Source organism: Wyeomyia smithii, chromosome 1 (assembly GCF_029784165.1).
Source record: "Wyeomyia smithii strain HCP4-BCI-WySm-NY-G18 chromosome 1, ASM2978416v1, whole genome shotgun sequence".
In the NCBI taxonomy this organism is placed as follows: Eukaryota; Metazoa; Arthropoda; class Insecta; order Diptera; family Culicidae; genus Wyeomyia; species Wyeomyia smithii.
The window spans coordinates 126126994-126148647 of record NC_073694.1 but is presented as its reverse complement, the minus strand read 5'-3'; the positions used below and the strand labels follow the sequence as shown (position 1 = coordinate 126148647).

Here is a 21654-nt window from a genome sequence, read left to right as displayed (position 1 = left end):
TCCGAATATCCCAAATCGTGTCAACTTATCAAATACTTCTGATTCTACTGTGTTTTTCGATACATCCATGATAGAAGAAACTCGTGGAATCCAGGGTCATTTACCCGTGCAACAGATCCCCAAACCACCGTAGAAATATTTCTTGCTTCTAAAAACCGCCATTTTCCAAATTTGGTTCCATTTGCTTGATTAGTTCTTGTGTTCTGCAGAAATTTGTGTTTCATTTGTATGGGAGCCCTCTCTTCCAAAGATAGGAGGGGTGTCAAACCAGCATAATAACCTCCTCCAGGTCTAAAAACCCCTGCACACAAATTTTCACGCCGATCCGCTGATCCGTTTTTGAATTTACTCCTGACACACGGACAGTGTTGAATTTTTATTATATAGAAAATTGATTTTTGCATGGTCAAGAATTGAATATTTTTGCCCGAAATAATGTTTTCAGAAAAAACTCTTCTTCCCTCACTCAACTTGCAATAACTTTACAGGTACCTAATGGTAACTGCATTATATTTTGGCGAAAAACCGAATGTAAAAAATCTTTCAGTCTGCTTTAAAGAATATCGCCAGGAGTATCGCAGCATAAAAGATATTACGTTGTTTCCTTTTATTAGCGTTATTCCAGCAAAAAAAAAATTGAGATATATTCACTTTAAAATTCACACGAACTGAAATTATGTACTTCTTCTGTAATGTAAAATGTAAACCTGCAAAATTAATGTGCTGCGTGTCATTTATTTTATGTTCAGATTGATTTGTTTTGGCCGGACTGTCCCATAAAATAGCGTTTTCACTGGGAACGCATTATCTATTTCCGAGTCTTGTGCTTCTAAAAATTCGAGTGGTGGCTAGAAATCGGCTGTTTGTGGCTACAATACCGTTTCACCTTAACAATATCGCACGATAGCCCGTATATCTAATAGCGGTCTCGATCAACTAGATAAGTTGAGAGAACTCGTTATCAATATTGTTTTTGGCACATTTTGCATGTGTAGGATAAGTACAACAATACAACGTTCCCCAGTGCTGAGTCGAGAAAATTTCCAGCTCGAAAGATCCTCGACCTGATTGGGAATCGAACCCGATATCGCAACCGTGTGGGAGATCTAGCCGATCGACATAGAATTCAGAGTTAAGGCTGATAGTTGAATCGCTCCATTCTCTCTCTCAATGTTTCCTCGAAAACAGAATTTTTTAGTATCGATGGTTGACATCGATTTGAAATGAGCTATATAATCACTCGACCTTGCATTGCTTTGGTTGCTGGTTTGATCATTTTTAATACATTTTCAATTAATATTGAATCGCTCGAATCACTTCGCGGAAAAGAGCTAGTATAAGTTGCACTGCAGTGTTCCAAGAAGTCCAAAATCATACATAACATAGCTGAAACCTTGGACTTTGGTCCTCTTTCAATTTCCCTGCGATCTGTTTCATTTTTTTCTACACTGATTTTCTTTCGTCGTTTTTTATCTGATCCTACTATTGCCTGCAAAGTGTTACGGTACAAGGTACCCTGCGCCGGTTACTACCACGTCATTGCTAGCAATTGAAACTAGTACTAAACCGAAATCCCCGACTTGAGTTTTATAACACAGCGCAATTTGACATAACACCATGATTGGGACCCTACTCTGCCGTGAGGTAACAAAGTGACGTAAATGCCATTTTTTCGAACATGGGATTTTTATGCCAAATTGTTCGTTATTCGAAAACCCATCAGTTGGTATCTTCCTTTTAGATGTTACTTATTCATATGTTTCATAAAATCAAGAAAACAAAGTGACGTAGGCACCATTATAATACAAAAGTGACAAGTAACCCGTTCGTTTTTGGGCCGTGCGGCTTCAGATAGCTCTTGAGCCACGTAGATCCTCTTCGATACCGATGTTGATAAACAGCATACCAGCCAGTCACAAACCGTGTCGTACGGCATTGTGCAATACGCGCGCACTATTCTCAGGCACATGCACCTGTACGTACATTTCTGCTTAACATCATAACTGTTAGTACCTAACGCTTTGAACCAAGCTGGCCCATCTAAGTATGAATAAAACCACACTGGTTAGAAATTTCCGCTTGCTGCTATACACCACTGAACTATTAGACAACATGTGGGATAATGCCGCGATAACCAGTAAAACCCTCTTAGAGACATACTCAATGTGGCTTCCATACCTGAGTTTATCATCGACTATCCCCCCAAGATCGCTTTAAGGCAATGGTGCAATTTCTCCACGCTGATCATCGCCTGTTGCCTTGACTTGCGATTGTTCACAACTATAACCGCCGTCTCAGTAAACGCCAACTACAGTTTTCAGACATGTATCCTTAGCCGTCAACTCAACCTCTTTGGTAATTTTTCCGTAGACCTCTAGTTTCCCTACAAGGAACTTTGGTTTAAATATACCGTCATGCAATTCCACAACACCGTTCCGTGGATGGAGCCTAGTTGTATCCTTGTAGTGCATGAGACGTATTTTCTGACCCTCCTTCGTGTTGTATACTAGCACTCGACTCAAGAAGTAACATTCCATAATCTTGCACGTTGAAACCATCATATGGACGCTTAGAAACGCATGGGTTTAAAAATCTCAATTGACGCTAGCGTGACGATTGCGCTTTAGCAAACTGACGATTTCCCAGCTTCCGGCAATAAAACTAGCCTCCACAATTCTAGAAAGAAGCAGCTAGTTAAGCACCACTACCCGGAAGAACCCGGGGGCCACTTTCATGGCAGCTCTAATAACCAGATTTGGGTTTTTATCCAGTTATGAAGTGGTTTGCGGAGTCCTATCCGGGAATCTTTACCACTACTTGTGATGTTATTCAAAGATCGACTATGTTCTATACGCGCAGTCACCTCACCACAATGAACGTCTTATCCTTGGGAAAAGCTGAGATCATCAACTTTCATTGCTCATATTACTACTTGAATATACCCTATACAGAATAAGCGGCATTATCCAGCAATAATTTAAGATCTAATACCATATGCGCGGTAAACGCATGTGAGAGCATGTGCGCTAAGACCCATGCTTGAGCACGAAGAACGCTGGACCGTTTGACCAGTTCCGTTGTTTACAACCAAGGCTCTGTATGCTGAAGTGCTATACCAACAATTGCATAACCAATCGATAGAGTTTCCTGCATGGTATGTTGACAGAACCGTTCGCGGTTCTTCGTCAAGGAATCCAAATGTTTCGCCTGACTACGACGTCACAGTAGCAGGCTATTTTCTAGTTTCTGTTATCTGTTCTCATTAAAACTAAGCAGAAGGTTGTCTTCCATCCTGGTAACTTTTAACCCATGATTTGTGACGAAGCCATGTGGGTTTCATCGGGGAAAAGGGGTACGTTGCATCTGCCTGGCCCGCCTAGATGATCGATATCTAAAAATGATAACGGTCAGGTCGCTCGTAATGCTTGCTCATGCTCTTCCTTTCATAACAATTCATTTATTCTGTTTTTGTTCGTTTCTTTTTCGTTGTCTTTGAACTTCACCTCGTCAATGGGTCAGCCACGCCTTTCGTCTGCATCGTGTATACAGCTGCGTGACAGTTTGTTGTTGCTGCTACGATTACCACAATGTTTTTTATGTTATTTGTGGTTGGCGTCGTCATTTTGGCCCAGTTCGCGAAAAAAAAATCGAGTACCAGTGGTCTCATTGATTGTGGTCAGCTGATCCGGTGGCTTTGACTCACTTCAGCGAGGTGTTGTCTTTCCCGCTTACGGTGTGCGCGTATTTTTAATCCGTGGCGCAATCTGGATTATTATATATTGATAAAAAAGAGCATATCCAGATAGCAACGTGTTGCTTGTTTGATATACATTTTTCCGGTTTGTTTGTACATCTCTCCGGTCCAATGTTTTTGGGAAGTGAACCTTTTTACTTAAGTTGAGAAAACAAAAGCTAAATTGTATAGTGACATTTTGTTTGTTTGATTTCGTCTTCGACTTCGGGTTATTATTTCACTTAACTGTTGTCAAAATTGGATACTGCTCGACCTTCCTCGGTGGTACTGTTTCCCAAACCTCTTTGCGTTGACCATGGATACTCATCCGTCTAACTGCCTCGGGCCAACTGTCTGCTTCCTTTTGTGATATGCTAGGGTATATGCCCTATTCTATGCCCTATCCGCTTCCTTTTGGCAGTTCCATTATGATTGTGTCATCATTTTCGTTGCGTCGTACATCTGAATCACGCCATTACTTAGAAACTCATTCTACTGAACAAGTGCTAGGTTGTCTCTTTGTTATCAATATTTCTGTTCATTTGTATTTGCCAGGTTGTTTTTCAAATTAATATTCACTCGCGAACGAACTTTTTACATCTTATTGGTTATAGCCTCCTATTCTTCTACTTTTTTTTCTCGGTATTGACTCATTACTGCGACCAGAGACATTTGGTCTATTGTGATATTCTTCTACTTACAACCTACGCCCTAGGGTATCTTATTTGATGTGTACACATTTGGCGGATTGACATGTGGAATATCACATGCCCTTTTTATCTCGATTCTCTAAAAGTTTGAAAAAAAAAATTCCACCTATCAAAAGCAGAAAAGCATTTACAAATGTCTCGAACTAAAAACTGTCTTTTGGTGACATGCTTTCTTCGTTTTATAAAATAACTCGTAAAAATAACTTTCATTTGGTTGAATGCTTTTCCTCAAATGACTTTCCTCATTTTATAATTTTTCTACATTTCATGAAATAACTTGGTTCAAATTTTTTAAATAATCCTCTTCATCTCATTGAATAACTTGCTTTATTTAAGGCATTTCTTTTTCCCTGTCAATAATCTTTTACCTCTTTTGTTATCATCTCTGAACTTCTTCTGTCTCATATTACCCTTCTGTATCTTTCTATTTATTCCTTCCATCCTTAATCTTCAAATTTGTTTTATACCGTCATACTCACGCACGTTCCTACACTTTTCCTGGTATTCAGTTGCCTGCATATACCTCTCTCCCAACCCTCTGAAAGTTCGACTATCTATTATAGTGATTCCAGGAAGATAAGTAGGTTTGGAAATGAGAAATAATCTTGCACACTCATTCTTTCTGGGTTAATTGCTCCTTTGCATCTTTCTTCCATCTGGTACCCACCACAACAACTATTCCCGTTGGATACAATCACTCAACCCTAACATATAATAAAAGGCAAAAAACTCTTTAACTCACAAGTCTGGATAATTCAATGATAGTCTTAAAAGTCTCACCTGATTCTATTTGTTTTGTCTCAATGTACTTCATGTTTTGTACGCTTGCTATTCCATCTTGTTTCCAATATATGGGCCATTCGCCACTTTTTTATCAATCTGCCTCGTAGTTGAGAGATCTTTTCTTTGCTACACTTTGCAATTTCGTATTGATAACGTCTATCTAAATTTTAATGAGAACAAATCGCTGTCCAATTTTGTGATAACTGGTGTTTTCTTCAAATGTCTTTTCATATTTCGATCATACCCTCTTTTATACTACATTATTCTCCTTTTTGTTAGTCAAATACCTTTTAATACTTTTCTATTGGTTTTTCGGCGACCTTTCCCGTCATTTTTTCACACCTTTGTTTCATTACATTTTCTCCGTTTAATTACATGATATACCATGTTCAGGTGCTTGCGCTAACATAACATATGTTATCAAATACCATATGTCGTTCAAAGCTTTATTTCCTTTGCATAGAGACTCTTCATTCGCTAGTGGTTGTGTTGCTATCTTCAAAAAAAAACTGAAATTCATAATTTTAGACATAATTCGATTTCTTACTGATATAGTAAACCTCACTGCACGGTGATTCCCCCTTTGGTCATAAAGCCAAAAATCGAGTTTCATTATTTTTGTATATTTTCACCTTTCAGTATCCTTCGCAGTCTGAAGCTTCCAATGGCATCAATTGTTGTATTGTATTAGGGAAGGATTGTTAACTGCGGGGCTTGGAGGTGAGCGTTGTTTTCAATATTAAACCGCTGTGAAAACAAAGTCATCTGGTTAAGGTTGACGCATTTACTATTACCCACTGGTATGGCTTTTAAAATTCGAAGTCAGCCACGTGGTGGCTCGAAGTAGACCATTTGTAGCTTCAACACACTTTCACCTTAAGTGCAAATTTAATTTAATATTATACATTGAAAAAATATAATTAAAAAATTCTTCCACTACGGGTTCCTTCGGGGCGTCCGGGTTGTTCCGGAAGGGGCAAATGCAGCCCATATTCAGAAATATGTCTTTTGAAAGATTCCTGATGAAAAATCCTGAAGATAGAGGTGTCGCACGCTATATTTTGATGCAGAAATGTAAATGTCCCCATTTGGGGTCAATCCGAGCATTTAGATTGTTCCGGTAGGGGTCAATGCAGTCTATATTCAAAAATATGTCTTTTGGATAACACAGTGCAACATTTTTTTTTGCCTTGGCTTCTATGTATGATTTTTTGATGAAGTTTAATGCGAAAAAAAATTCCTCCGAGTTTGAACATATTTCAACCTAAGGCAGAAAAAACCTAAATTAATCCACCTAGCGGTCGGACTCAGCCTTTCTCATTCAAACTTATTATTTGTGAAAATAGATTTACATGAATGCTTATATCCGATAAAGGTATATTCACTCTTTGGGTTCTAAAATATTGATGTTGTAATTGAAGTATAAAATATGAAATTTGACGTAATGTCAGTGCTTAAGAAATAAAGAAATAAGAGAAATGATTTTAAATATCGAACAATTTTATCACGAGCGATACCGAGAACGGTCAAATAGTACGATACCACATTTAAATTATGTTGAGGCCACATATATCGATCAAAGCAGGTATAGTTTTAAATAGTCTTTGAATTTCTTTACGTTCCATAACTTTTGAACCACATATCAAATTGTTATGAAGTTAGTTATTTGTAAGTTTAAGAGATCGTTCGTAAGACACTAGTTATGTTAAATAAGTCGTGTAATCTTTGAGATAACAGACTCTCGTTGTTATTGCAATTTAATACATAACGGTTGCTTAAGTTCGATTAAAATCGAATGAAATTGGAACGTATAGAGCAGCCAACATTTGAAACCACGTGTTCAATCATAATTCATCAGTTAACCCTTAACTAGCCCGTTCATCTGATATCAATATTGTTCAAATCGGTTGTGTAGTTTCTGAGATAATGAAGTTTCGTGATTTTCACATTTCGATACATTACAGACGAAGTTACAGTGCGATTACAGCAAAATTCAATAGGGTGTTAAGAGGCAGCTGGAACTCTCATTTGACACTAATTTAGTGCAAATTGGTTCAGCCATCTCTGAGAAAGTGAGTGAGTTTAAGTAGTCTTGTGAATATTTTACTTTTCATTGCTGGATTTCACATTTTCAAACATAACAGGCAAAGTAATAATTCGATTGCAAAAGAAATCAATAGGGTCTTATGGGGCAACTAGACCTTCCATTTGACCACGATTTTATGAAAATCAGGCCAGCCATCTCTGAGTTACATGAGTAAGATTAAATAGTCTCGAGAACACATTTCTTTCCATAACTTTTGAACCACATGTCCAATCTTTATGAAATTCGAAAGTTAAGGGATTATTAGATAGCCCGTTCATTTGAAGTTAATTTTGTTCAAATCGGTTGTGTAGTTTCTGAGATATTGATGTTTCGTGATTTTTACATTTTGATACATGACCTCTAAACGAGAAATCCGATTACAATGAAATTCAATAGGGTTTTATGGGGCAAATAAACCTTTCATTTGCAATTGATTTCATTGAAATCGGTTCAGCCATCTCTGAGAAAATCGAGTTAGATTGGGAGAGCGTTACACACACATACACACACATACATATACACACACATACACACACACATACAGAAAATGCTAAGCCCGTCGAACTGTGTCGAGTGATATACGACATTCGGCCCTTTTGAGTACTTTTATACCTTTAGTTTTTGCAGTGATTGCTATACCTTTCTAGGAGAAAGGCAAAAAGTCAATTTTTTGTTGCACTGTGTAATTTTTGGTGAAAAATCCTGAAGATAGAGGTGTCGCATGGTATATTTTGTTGCAGAAATGCAAATTATCCCTTCACGGGTTCCTTCGGAGCATCCAGCTTGTTCCGGAAGAGTACAACGAAGCCTATTTATTTATTTATTTTTTTATTTATTTATTTACTACTACTGCCAACAGACATAAAATAACATGTCCTAATGGCTACTAATATAAAAGTCGACGGAACAGTAGCAAAAATTTCGAGCGTACGATAAGTGATAATCGAAGGCTTGTGATACTCTGTTGAAAGCGCCTATATTCAAAAATATGTCTTTTAAAAAATCCCTAAGAAATATTCTGTAGCTAGAGGTGTCACACGCTATATTTTGATGCAAAAATGTGAATGTCCTCTACTATAGGTTCCTCTGACGACTTCCGGATGGAAAATAGTCATTTCTCGATGAGTTTTTGGCCGTTTTTGGATCTTGAATAACCATTCGCTTCAGAAATGGGATTGTCATTTATACCAATGATGCAAATAAGTATTTTTATCAGGTAACCTATTACCAAATCCATCGAAAAATTAGCAGGTTTGACATGCCTACCAAAACGCAGTAATATTTCCTACATCTGGTTACCTGGGCCACATTTGTAATCAGAAAATGAAAATTCAAAAGTTTTCCAGTTTATTGGTGTTCGAATTATTAAAATCGAATAATATTTGGCAAAGCTACAGCATTCCAAATTTCATCAAGATTTTGCCTATCCTGCTTGTTTCGACTATCCCCTGTACCTCGAGACCAGCTGGTAGATATCTGGGCGGAGATATTTATGTTGTATAAATATTCAAATAATTATGTAACGTCACGAAACAATTCCCATTTTTATTACCGGTGTGCAAAGAATATCCTCAGCAGCGCTGCTATATAAAATCATTGGCAGCAGCAACGGCGCACGAGTCTAGGTGTGATTAAAAAAAACCAAATTAATCCACCTAGCGGTCAGACCCAGCCATTCTCATTGAAACTTATTATTTTTGTAAATAGATTTACACGAATACTTCAATTTTCAGAGATAAAATTCACCTTCATAATATTTGCTGGATTTACATACAACATACATTAACAATTAACTAACACTCAGTTCGACGAGCTGAGCATTATCTGTATGTGTGTGTGTGAGTGTATGTGTGTGTGTATGTGTATGTGTATGTGCAGATTTTTATTCTCACTCACTTTTTTCAGAGGTGGTTGGGCCGATTTTCATGAAATCAGTGTCAATTGGAAGGTCTAGTTGCCCCATGAGACCCTATTGGTTTGTTTTGCAATCGGACTATTACTTTGCCTGTTATGTTTAAAAATGTGAAATCTAGCTATGAAAGAAACATATTCCGAAGAATACTTAAACTCACTCACTTTTCTCAGAGATGGCTGAATCGATTTTCACAAAATCAAAATCGGTTGTGTAGTTTCTGAGATAATTATGTTTCGTGATTTTTACACTTTGATACATGATCTCTAAACTAAGAGTCCGATTACAATGAAATTTGATAGGGTCTTATGGGGCAATTAAACCTTTCATTTGCAATTAATTTCACGAAAAGCGATCCAGCCATCTCTGAGAAAAGTGAGTGAGAATAAAAATCTGCACACACACATACAAACACACACACACATACACACTCACACACACACATACACATACACACACATACACACACACATACACACACATACACACACATACACACACACACACATACACATACAGAAAATGCTCAGCAAGTCGAACTGAGTCGAGTAATACATATTCGAGTGATACATATATGCCATTCGGCCCTTTGGAGCACTTTTATATCTTCGGTTTTGCAAGTGATTGCTATACCTGTCTAGGAGAAACGCAAAAAGGATCTCCGTAATAATTTTTTCCGGCTAAATACCGTTTTTTGACTAGTTGGAGAAAATCGATTACAAATACACAGTGTAACAATCAAATGTTTCCAAAACGAATAAAAATTTTGAACTGAATTTGCGGAAAGAAGCTTCTATTTTTTTCTTAATTTCAATCGTGTTGAATTGATGCCTCTTAAAAAATTTCTGAGACTTCCTCAAGATGGTAAAATATTACTAGTGAATTTCTCACAATAACACTTCTCTGATTCAAGCGCGCGTTTCGGAGTTGAAGATATAAAAAAATGTAGCTTTTGAACCAACAAAATGTTATGTAACTTACTAAACAGATTGAATTGCAGTCCTCCATGAATACAACACATTTTCCAAAATGGAAGAAAGTTTGATAAGCGGTTCCTAAAAGAGTGTCAAAAAGGCTACCTAAAAATCCTTCAAAACCTTTCTCAACTCAAAAGCGGGTGCATTTGAAAAAATATCGGTACTTAACTCCTTATTTACTATGCTACTAAAATAACTGATTGTATGGATATGTCGCCTTCTTTGAAGGAGCTATCCACTTGAATACAGGTCGGACTCGATTATATATAGTCTGCGATTTTTTTTTACTATATATAATCGAATTTTATATCTAATCGAATCAGAGAAAAAAATGTTTTATATTTATTTTTCATAAATGATTTGTTGTTTTCGAATAAATAAGAAGATTTTTATTTTCGATTCATCCCCCTAAAAGTCAAAAAACACATTTCTCACAAAAAATATACATATCTTGTAGTTATTCCTGATGTAATTGCAGTCAAATGTAAAAGAAAATTATTATTATAAAAGTATATGTAGATTTGACAACTTGTTTGTATTTAATTTCACATATTTTTAAAAATTAAATTTTTTAATTTTTTTTTCATTTTTATTTATTTTTGAAATTATTTTTATCAGGTATTTTTATTCAGGTATTTTTATTAAAGTATTTTTAGTTTTTTTTTATTTTTAAAATTTTTTAGACAATTTTCAAAATTTTATTTTTTTTTTATTTTTTTTTTCTATTTTTCCCTTTCTTATCACGCGTTACTAACTTTGTAGATATTTCCTTACGATGTATTAGCTCTAGACAAGTCATATTTGAATTTGCTTCTATATATAATCGAGTTTAAAATTATATGTAATCGAATCATGTATAATCGAGTCAATATATAATGGAGTCTCTATATAATCGAGTCCGTCCTGTACTAGGTAGAAAGTTGGGGGAAGGGGAGGGGACTTTGATTTCGTCCACAACCCAAGTGCATAAAAAAATCGAACATTACCATGAACGAAACGGCGCTGTGCAAGAGAAAGAAGAAAATCAGTATAAACCTGTTCCTGCAAAAAATAAATGGCATAAGAGAAGCTCAGTTTTGAATCGTGCATATGAAAATAATTACCTCTTTATTTTTACAAGTGTAAACAATTTTCGAATTTGAAAAAAAAAATTATTCGAAACCAAATAAACAAACAAACCGTTTTTTTAATACCGTAGATTTTCTGCAGCAGCGCTGTTTTCAGATAAGATTCATTAGAAGAGATGATTTTTAATGAATAACGAATATCATGAGACGACCGTTTTAAGTTAAACGGACAGCTGTACAAAATTTCAGCGAAATCAGAATTGTTTTTTTTTTGTTAGACTGTGCACATTTTCATTACATTCATTTACGATTGTGCATATTGTTTTTCAATAAAACAGGATCAGATTTTGCGATCAGATTTACGATATGGAGAGTTTTTTAGTGATGGTGATTTCCTACTTCTAATAACTGATCTTAAAATTAAAAAAAAATGTTCGAATTTTCAAATTGTTCAAATATTCATTTATGAATAAATAAACATACGATCACAATATGTGAAAAATTTAGACGCGGCTTCATACACACTCAAAATTATTTGCCGAAAATCCAAAAACTAAGAAATTCAACGGAACATTTTACAAGTTTTCCATATTATATCCATGAATTTCGCCAAAAGAAATTTCAGCATTTACTTCTTTTCAACAGATCGTTTTAATTTACTGAATTTGCCTCAAGTATTTTGCAGGCTCACAGATTAGTGTGTACCTAAACTGCATATAAGTGAAATAAATATAAGAATACACGTTCTCAGAGGATATTGAACTTGATTTTTTTTCTACTGTTTTAACAGATCCATATAAACTCGACAAGAAACTTATTGGCGACTTATATTGAATGAAATGGTGGTTACGATATCATATTCGGTATATTGGTATCGGTATCATGCAATATCGAAAGAGTATCGGTATTTCGTTATATCGAAAGGGAAAGTTTTTGTTACTTGTTGTGGTTAGATTATAGATTACAAGCTTTTCGAAAGTACGAATGTCGAGACATACCAGAATATGTCCAGCATAACGTAAGATAACAGGAACTCACAAACACTTCATAACCTAAGATACCGTTCAAAACGTAGTCTGTCGATGCAATGGTATTCTTTCAAAGATAGATTCAAATAATTTATTTGCATGTAGGATGTAGGAGAAAAACAGTTCATGTCGGTTTACAAAATTTACAAAATATCTACACGCGCAAGTTTTTTTTTTTTTTCATTTTTTAAAGTTATACAACAGTTATAATAGAAGTAATAATAGAATACAAAAATATTTTTCATTCAACAAACAAAAAATTTTGTTCTTACTGCTTATCGCGTTTGTACTAAAGTGCACTTATTTTAATTTTACGACATGCAAACTTTATCTTGAATTGATTACTTACGATGTAAGCATTCATCAAACAAACCATGTCTAAAATTTAATCTGATGTTAATTGTTCGCATTGTTTTTAATAAGAACAAGTTCTTTATATAAACCCCGGATGTTTGTGTACATGTGTAGATATGACTCTCGCGAGCGAGCTTATGATCCCGTGAATACATGTATGATCGGTATATCAGAGACTCTCAGTTACTACTACCACCCCACGAAACTCAGACAAATTACGGATTGACAGTGTCAGGACTACCACCGTAGCCACTTTCTCAGTCCCGGTTCAACCGCGCTGGTTGTTGCGTCTCGCTCGTTTGTAAATTACAACATTTCACTAATTTTTTCTTACGCTTCAAATTCAAAACTCAACATCCGTCCTATTTCATTAAAAAACAAAGTTCTTCGCAAAATGGCTCGTTCCTTAATGAGATTTGGAAAATATCTAAACACGAATTATACCAACAGTTCAACTATTTCGGCTATTTCAGTGCGAAACAGATGTGAGTATTATGTGTCCCTTAAAATTAGTAACAGCATGTGTTTCCGATGCTTGCTGCGAAAACCGGCATATAAACAAACCCGGGCGAAAAATGCGATATGAAGCTTCGTCTCGTGAGTACAAAATTGGGCTAAGACAAACAAGATTATTAAAAATATTCCTATTCCGGTGTTATATACTTTTTACTTGTTTGAAATGAAGTGCATTTAGATTGTTTTAAAGGTGTATGGCGTTTTTTTCAAATTATAATTTCCTGATAGTACAATAGTTGTCAGTGTTGACACTTTCCCCGAAATATTTTTTTTGAGAGACTGGCGGAGATTACGATGAAAGTCCAGCAGGTCAAGTCGTGAACACACTAGTTCTTCAAGCGCTAAAAATGTGCATAAAAAGTGATAGGGTTCATATACTAGTAATGGACCCCTTAATAGGTGTATTGCATAATTTAGATGTTAACGGTTTCGAATTCTTAACATTTTCGAAGCAGCATTCTTATATTTGGTTTAATTAAAAGTCTTTTACCTAATTTGATGGTCTTAAGGTGAAACGGGATTGTGGCCTTTTCCGATACAATTTTGAGGCTAAAGTTCTTTTAACTTCTGTATTTTGATCGTAAAAAATTCGGCTTCCACTAAATAAACAGCGCTCAAATTGCTACTTCAGGAATGCAACAGCTGTGAAAACACTTAATCAAAGTTTTATGTACGTAGTCTTCATAAATCAAGAGAAAATTAGATTGCAAAATTCGAGTTGATCGCGACCACGTCCCGTTTCACCTTAATGTTCGCGTAATGGACCCTTTTTTTCAATTATGAACCCGGGTTCACTATGCGTATAATGGACCCGGATCCATAATACGCAAATTACAACATTTGGTCATGGAATGTTGTTTTCTTCCATTAGTACCAAGGTTTATCCGTCTTCAATTTTGAAAATTTAGTCATAAGAGCTAAAGCTGATAAAGGTTTTATTTGTTTGAATTTTTAACAGTTTTGGGGTGCTCCCAAGGAATTTTAAACAATAATTATATATATATATATATATATATATATATATATCTATATATATATATATATATATATATATATATATATATATATATATATATATATATATATATATATATATATATATATATATATATATATATATATATATATATATAAATATATATATATATATATATATATATATATATATATATATATATATATATATATATATATATATATATATATATATATATATATATATATATATATATATATATCAGCTGGGGTACATATAAATATATATATATATATATATATATATATATATATATATATATATATATATATATATATATATATATATATATATATATATATATATATATATATATATATATATAGCAGCTGGGGTACATATATATATATATATATATATATATATATATATATATATATATATATATATATATATTTTTTTTTTTTTTTTTTTTGTTTCAGGTGGAGGGGAAATTTGCATCCAAACCCCTGAAGTGACCAACCTCAGGGAGTGTGGGGTTGATTTGAATCAGTGACCGGACCCACTAAAACCCCTCCAGTCTCCAGCCCATAATACTCCCCGGGACCACCGCTAGGTATTGCTTCGGGGAGCGGCTTTTGTGCTCTGTGCACCCTCTTGGTTCTATAGATCTCTTTGCTAACTTAGCTAACTAACCTGGAGACTGGCCGTTAGCTAACACTGGCGTGTCGGTGGTCAACCTGTCGCCTGTTTTGCAATTCTAAAACTATTTGAGAGGCGGCTGTACAAACCGCCCTCCAAATGTTTGGGTCTTTACACATCCTCCGAACTAGGTTGTCCGGAGTGGTGTCTGGCCCGCTCACTACCATCATGTCGCTCCGCGCATGCACAAAACGAGGGCACACGAAGAAGACATGCTCAGCAGTTTCTTCCGCATCCGCGCACTCGGGACACATGGGGGACCCCGCATGCCCGAATCTGTGTAGATACTGCCTGAAGCAACCATGACCTGACAGAATCTGTGTCAAGTGGAAGTTAACTTCTCCATGGCGCCTCCCGACCCATCCGGATACGTCCGGAATAAGTCGATGCGTCCATCTACCCTTTGCGGAATTGGACCATTCCTGCTGCCATCTGATCATCGAGAATGACCTTCTGGTGCCTCGTATACCCCTTGTGTTACGTTGATCGAAGCATTCTACGTCCTCCTTAATGGCTATGCTGATAGGCATCATGCCGGACAGGACGCAGATTGCGTCGTATGACACTGTACGGTACGCGCTCACAACCCTCAGGCACATGAGCCTGTAGGTACTTTCCAGTTTTCGACGATGACTGTTGGTGCCTAACGCTTTGGACCACGCTGGCCCACCATACCTAAGTATGGACGAAACCACGCTGGCAAGAAGTTTACGCTTGCTGCCATATACCGCTGAGCTATTGGACATCATTCGAGATAGTCCTGCAGCGGCCGTTGAAGCCCTCTTACAGGCATAGTCGACGTGACTCTTAAATGTGAACTTATCGTCAACCATAACCCCCAAGAGCTTCAAGGAACGCCTTGAGGTAATGGTGCAGTCACCGACTCTGACCACCGCCTGTTGCTCTAATTTGCGGTTGTTCACAACCGTAACCTCCGTTTTATGGTGCGCTAACTCCAGTTTCCTAGAGTGCATCCAGTCTTCGACCTTGCGTATGCAGTGCGCGGCCGTCAACTCGACCTCTTCGATCGACTCGCCGTAGACCTCTAGCGTGATGTCGTCTGCGAAACCGACGATCACAACCCCTACAGGGAACTTTAGTTTCAACACCCCGTCATACATGACATTCCACAACACCGGGCCCAGGATGGACGGTACCCCTGCGGTGATTGGGACGCACTTCTGACCCTCCTCCGTGTTGTAAACTAGTACCCGATTCTGGAAATAATTTTCCAAAATCTTGTACAACGACACCGGTACGTGGATGCTCCTAAGCGCGAGCGCTATGGAGTCCCAACTGGCGCTATTGAATGCATTTTTCACGTCAAGCGTGACGATTGCGCAATAGCGAATGCCCCAACTCTTACGCTGGAGTGCTACCTCTGCCGTCTTGGTGACAGAGAGAATAGCATCCAGCGTGGATCTACCTTTCCGGAAGCCGAACTGGTTACTTGCCAGACCGTTTACACCCTCTGTGTACTTCACCAGTCTGTTGAGGATAATCCTCTCAAGCACCTTGCCCGTAGTGTCCAGCAGACAGATAGGTCTGTATGCCGATGGGTCCCCTGGCGGTTTCCCAGCCTTCGGCAACAGCACCAATCTCTGTCGCTTCCACCTGTCCGGAAAGAGGCAGTCATCCAGGCACTTCTGCATGACTGCTCGAAATAGATCGGGGGCCACTTTCATGGCCGTCCTGATGGCCAAGTTCGGGATTCCATCCGGTCCCGGTTATATATATATATATATATATATATATATATATATATATATATATATATATATATATATATATATATATATATATATATTATATATATATATATATATATATATATATATATATATATATATATATATATATATATATATATATATATATATATATATATATATATATATATATATATATATATATATATATATATATATATATATATATATATATATATATATATATATATATATATATATATATATATATATATATATATATATATATATATATATATATATATATATATATATATATATATATATATATATATATATATATATATATATATATATATATATTTGGCAGAGCTGTATGCCACCACGGGTCGGTATTTGGCGATTACCGTAGGCCACGGAAGTGCTAACTGCAAGAACGCAGTCCCGGACCATCAGCGAGAGCTAGCCTAACTTGTGGTGAGACTCAGGCATTGGGCCGCCGAATTCTCACAAAAGCCACATTATCCGGAAGCAGCTCTGACGGAGCGAATAGTGCCGCTCCCACCACCCAAATGCACTAATTCACCCATTGGGATTGATGCCAGTAAGTTCCCAATTACGGTAACTGGTCGCAACGCCATATGATAAGAGTCGGATTTCGTTTTCGTACCACGATTCTGGGCTGGCACCTGCGCCGAGCTCCCTTAGTAATGTCGTGTGACAACGGCTTGAAACGGCGAGACAACAACCGGTGCAGGGGTCTCCGTCCCGTAAAACCTGGCAGGCCTTCCAGTACGTTCCAAATTCATTGCCCGGTGGGAACCGGGCAGGAGTGGGATCAGATGTCCTTTCCTGACTTGCGCCGGTCGGGGGTGTCATAGTTGCTCATAAGGCGCTATGGCAGCCGCCCCTAGCCATGGCCTCACTGCTTCGGCATAGACTACCATGGGACCAGATAGGCGACCACTCCAGTATGGATAAGGATAGCGGCTGGAAGGGGGACCCACTTAACAAAAATGAACAGTAATAATGAAGATCAACAATTGGGCGCAGATGGGTTGGAAAACCCGTTTGCACGAGGAGGCATCCAGAGGTCTCCGCCGAGAAAGGCGGAGATGGATGCAGTAAAGGACGCCTGCGAAGACGGCAAAGGCAGTACGCCTACCGGATCGACGCAAGACATCGCAGTGGCTGGTCCACTGTTGATAAAGGCGGTCGGAAGACAGCGAGACACGCTACCGAAGGTAGTAGCGCTGTCGGAGCAGCTCGATGCCATAATCGAGTTTGCGAAAAGTCGCACCAACACGACGAAGTACCTGAAGCAGGCTCTCTACATGCTTCGGTCCTCCGTCGATGCTGCGAAGAAGGAGCACGCCGAGCTCAAGGCAAGAGCGGTGGCTGCAGAGAAGAATGCAACGGAGGTGACCGGAAGGGCGACGAAGTCGGTCCAAACGGACACCTGCATGTTTGCAGCGGTTTGCGCCTCCGGGTCAGCCGCAAAAAGAGCAAGGCAGTCTCCGGGGGAAGCCCCCGAGAACAGCAAGAAACGGTTGGTTGCGCTAAGCCCGCGAGATAGCACACCAACGGCCTCCAAGTCCGCCGAAAAGTCTGCCGAAGTGGCAGCTACGGGAAACCCTTGGGTTACCGTGGGAGGAAGGAAGCGGCAAAAAGACAGCAAGCGCAACGACGAGAAGGCGACAAATCGTCCAAAAATGGGAAAGAAGGCGCGAAGCAGGGGCGACGCCCTCATACTCAAGACGGAGGGGTCCAAGTACTCCGAAGTCTTGAAGAAAATGAGAGGCGAAACCCAGCTCAAGGATCTGGGAGTGGATGTGCGGACCATCCGTCGTTCTCGCACCGGCGATATGATCCTTGAGCTCCGTAAGGATGCTAAAAACAAGGGCGCTGCCTACAAGACGGTAGCCGAGCAGGTCCTCGGGAAAGATGTGCAAATTCGGGCACTCACCTCAGAGGTGACTCTCCAGCTCAAAAACCTGGATGAAATCACCGAGAGGTGCGATATTGCACAGGCCCTCAAGGAGAAGTGCGGAGTGGAAGTAGCCACTGAGGTAATTCGCCTCCGAAAGGGTCCAGCGGGGACCCAGGTGGCCACTTTCCGGCTTGCATCGGCCGATGCAATTCTGGCCCTGAAGACAGCCAAACTTAAGGTTGGCTGGTCAGTATGTCCCCTGAGCATACTCCAGCAGCCGGACGTTTGCTTCAGGTGTTTCGAGGGAGGACACAAGTCCTGGACCTGCAAGGGGCCCGATAGGAGCCAGTTATGTAGGCGTTGTGGTGGTGCTGGCCATAAAGCTAAAGACTGCGGGGAGCCTCCCAAGTGCTTGGTATGTACTGGAAAACGGGACGCCAAGCACTTTATGGGAGGCCCACGGTGCCCAGCCGGTAAGGCGGCCACGAAACCACGGGCGTGAGGGTGACACAATTGAACCTGAACCATTGCTATGCGGCACAGCAGCTGCTATACCAAGCAGCGTCTGAGTCGCGGTCGGACATCGCAATCGTATCGGACCCCTACTGCATTCCTCCCGGAAACGGTAATTGGGTTGCAGATAAGTCCAGTACGGCGGCCATATGCACGACCAGCAAGTTCCCGGTTCAGGAGGTTGTGTCAACCTCAAATGAAGGATACGCGGTTGCCAAGGTGGACGGAGTGTTCTACTGCAGTTGTTATGCTCCGCCGCGTTGGTCTATCGAAAGGTTCACCCAGATGGTCGATTTGTTATCTATGGAGCTGACGGGACTAACACCCTTAGTAGTGGCGGGCGACTTCAACGCTTGGGCTGTTGAGTGGGGAAGCCGCCGCACGAACCGGAGGGGTCAGATCTTGTTGGAAGCTTTGGCAAAGCTCAACCTAGATCTGGCCAACGTTGGAACCAAGTGTACATTCAGCAGAAATGGTGCGGAGTCGATCATCGACGTGACGTTCTCCAGCCCAGGACTGATCGTGAACTGGAGGGTAGACGATGGCTACACCTATAGTGACCACCAGTCGGTCTGCTATAGCGTAGTCCAGAACGTGAGGCGGCAGGCGACGGGTAGAGCCAATACTCCGACCGTTCGCGGGTGGAAGACATCGCATTTCGATGCCGAGGTATTTGCAGAAGCAATGAGAAGAGAGCGCGAGGGGGGCAGTTGGCTCCGCCCGAGTGCTGACCAATTAGTTGCCACATTATCGCGGGCGTGCGACGCCACCATGCCTAGGACCCGCCAACCTAGGAATGGTAAGTCACCGGTATACTGGTGGACCGACGCGATAGCGAACCTCCGTAGCGCGTGCCTCCGTGCAAGACGGATGTTGCAACGTGCACGTACCGATGCACAGAGGGTAGAGCGCCGTGTAGTATTCGGATCTGCAAGATCGGCGCTTAAAAGTGCGATAAAGGCGAGCAAAAGGGCCTGCTTCGATAGGCTATGCACGAGTGCCAATACGAATCCGTGGGGCAACGCCTACAGAGTCGTAATGGCGAAGACCAAAGGCGTGTTGGCGCCTGCAGAGCGATCACCAGCGATGCTGGAGCGTATCATCGAGGGACTCTTTCCACGACACGAGCCAAATCCTTGGCCTCCGGTTGCTGAGTCTCACGTCCGACGTTCCAGTATCTCAGACACAGACCAGGGATGGTCGGCCAACCTGCCGGGCATCCAATCCGTGAGAGACGGCAGCCGTGCAGAGGTTGTGGAGGAGGTAGGGTTACGAATGAGGAACTCATCGTGATCGCCAACTCCCTAAAGGTGAGCAAGGCACCGGGACCGGATGGAATCCCGAACTTGGCCATCAGGACGGCCATGAAAGTTGCCCCCGATCTATTTCGAGCAGTCATGCAGAAGTGCCTGGATGACTGCCTCTTTCCGGACAGGTGGAAGCGACAGAGATTGGTGCTGTTGCCGAAGGCTGGGAAACCGCCAGGGGACCCATCGGCATACAGACCTATCTGTCTGCTGGACACTACGGGCAAGGTGCTTGAGAGGATTATCCTCAACAGACTGGTGAAGTACACAGAGGGTGTAAACGGTCTGGCAAGTAACCAGTTCGGCTTCCGGAAAGGTAGATCCACGCTGGATGCTATTCTCTCTGTCACCAAGACGGCAGAGGTAGCACTCCAGCGTAAGAGTTGGGGCATTCGCTATTGCGCAATCGTCACGCTTGACGTGAAAAATGCATTCAATAGCGCCAGTTGGGACTCCATAGCGCTCGCGCTTAGGAGCATCCACGTACCGGTGTCGTTGTACAAGATTTTGGAAAATTATTTCCAGAATCGGGTACTAGTTTACAACACGGAGGAGGGTCAGAAGTGCGTCCCAATCACCGCAGGGGTACCACAAGGGGTATACGAGGCACCAGAAGGTCATTCTCGATGATCAAATGGCAGCAGGAATGGTCCAATTCCGCAAAGGGTAGATGGACGCATCGACTTATTCCGGACGTATCCGGATGGGTCGGGAGGCGCCATGGAGAAGTTAACTTCCACTTGACACAGATTCTGTCAGGTCATGGTTGCTTCAGGCAGTATCTACACAGATTCGGGCATGCGGGGTTCCCCATGTGTCCCGAGTGCGCGGATGCGGAAGAAACTGCTGAGCATGTCTTCTTCGTGTGCCCTCGTTTTGTGCATGCGCGGAGCGACATGATGGTAGTGAGCGGGCCAGACACCACTCCGGACAACCTAGTTCGGAGGATGTGTAAAGACCCAAACATTTGGAGGGCGGTTTGTACAGCCGCCTCTCAAATAGTTTTAGAATTGCAAAACAGGCGACAGGTTGACCACCGACACGCCAGTGTTAGCTAACGGCCAGTCTCCAGGTTAGTTAGCTAAGTTATCAAAGAGATCTATAGAACCAAGAGGGTGCACAGAGCACAAAAGCCGCTCCCCGAAGCAATACCTAGCGGTGGTCCCGGGGAGTATTATGGGCTGGAGACTGGAGGGGTTTTAGTGGGTCCGGTCACTGATTCAAACCAACCCCACACTCCCTGAGGTTGGTCACCTCAGGGGTTTGGATGCAAATTTCCCCTCCACCTGAAACAAAAACAAAAAAAAAAAAAAAAAAATATATATATATATATATATATATATATATATAT

The 21654-nt window shown here is 40.2% G+C and overlaps 1 protein-coding gene across 2 annotated transcripts in view; it reads left to right on the top strand.

Annotated features, from left to right (window-relative positions):
- Positions 1 to 21654, top strand: part of LOC129722889 (isocitrate dehydrogenase [NADP], mitochondrial-like) — a 104870-nt gene that overhangs the window by 34235 nt on the left and 48981 nt on the right. Inside the window, exon 1 of one of the 2 annotated variants that reach the window (XM_055676755.1) lies at positions 12891 to 13135. The exons of the other annotated variant lie outside the window; for it this stretch is intronic. Within the exon in view, the coding sequence (XP_055532730.1) occupies positions 13045 to 13135 (91 nt within the window). The 5' untranslated portion in view covers positions 12891 to 13044. Of the gene's footprint in view, positions 1 to 12890; positions 13136 to 21654 lie in introns of those variants that run through there. 2 annotated transcript variants of the gene reach the window in all.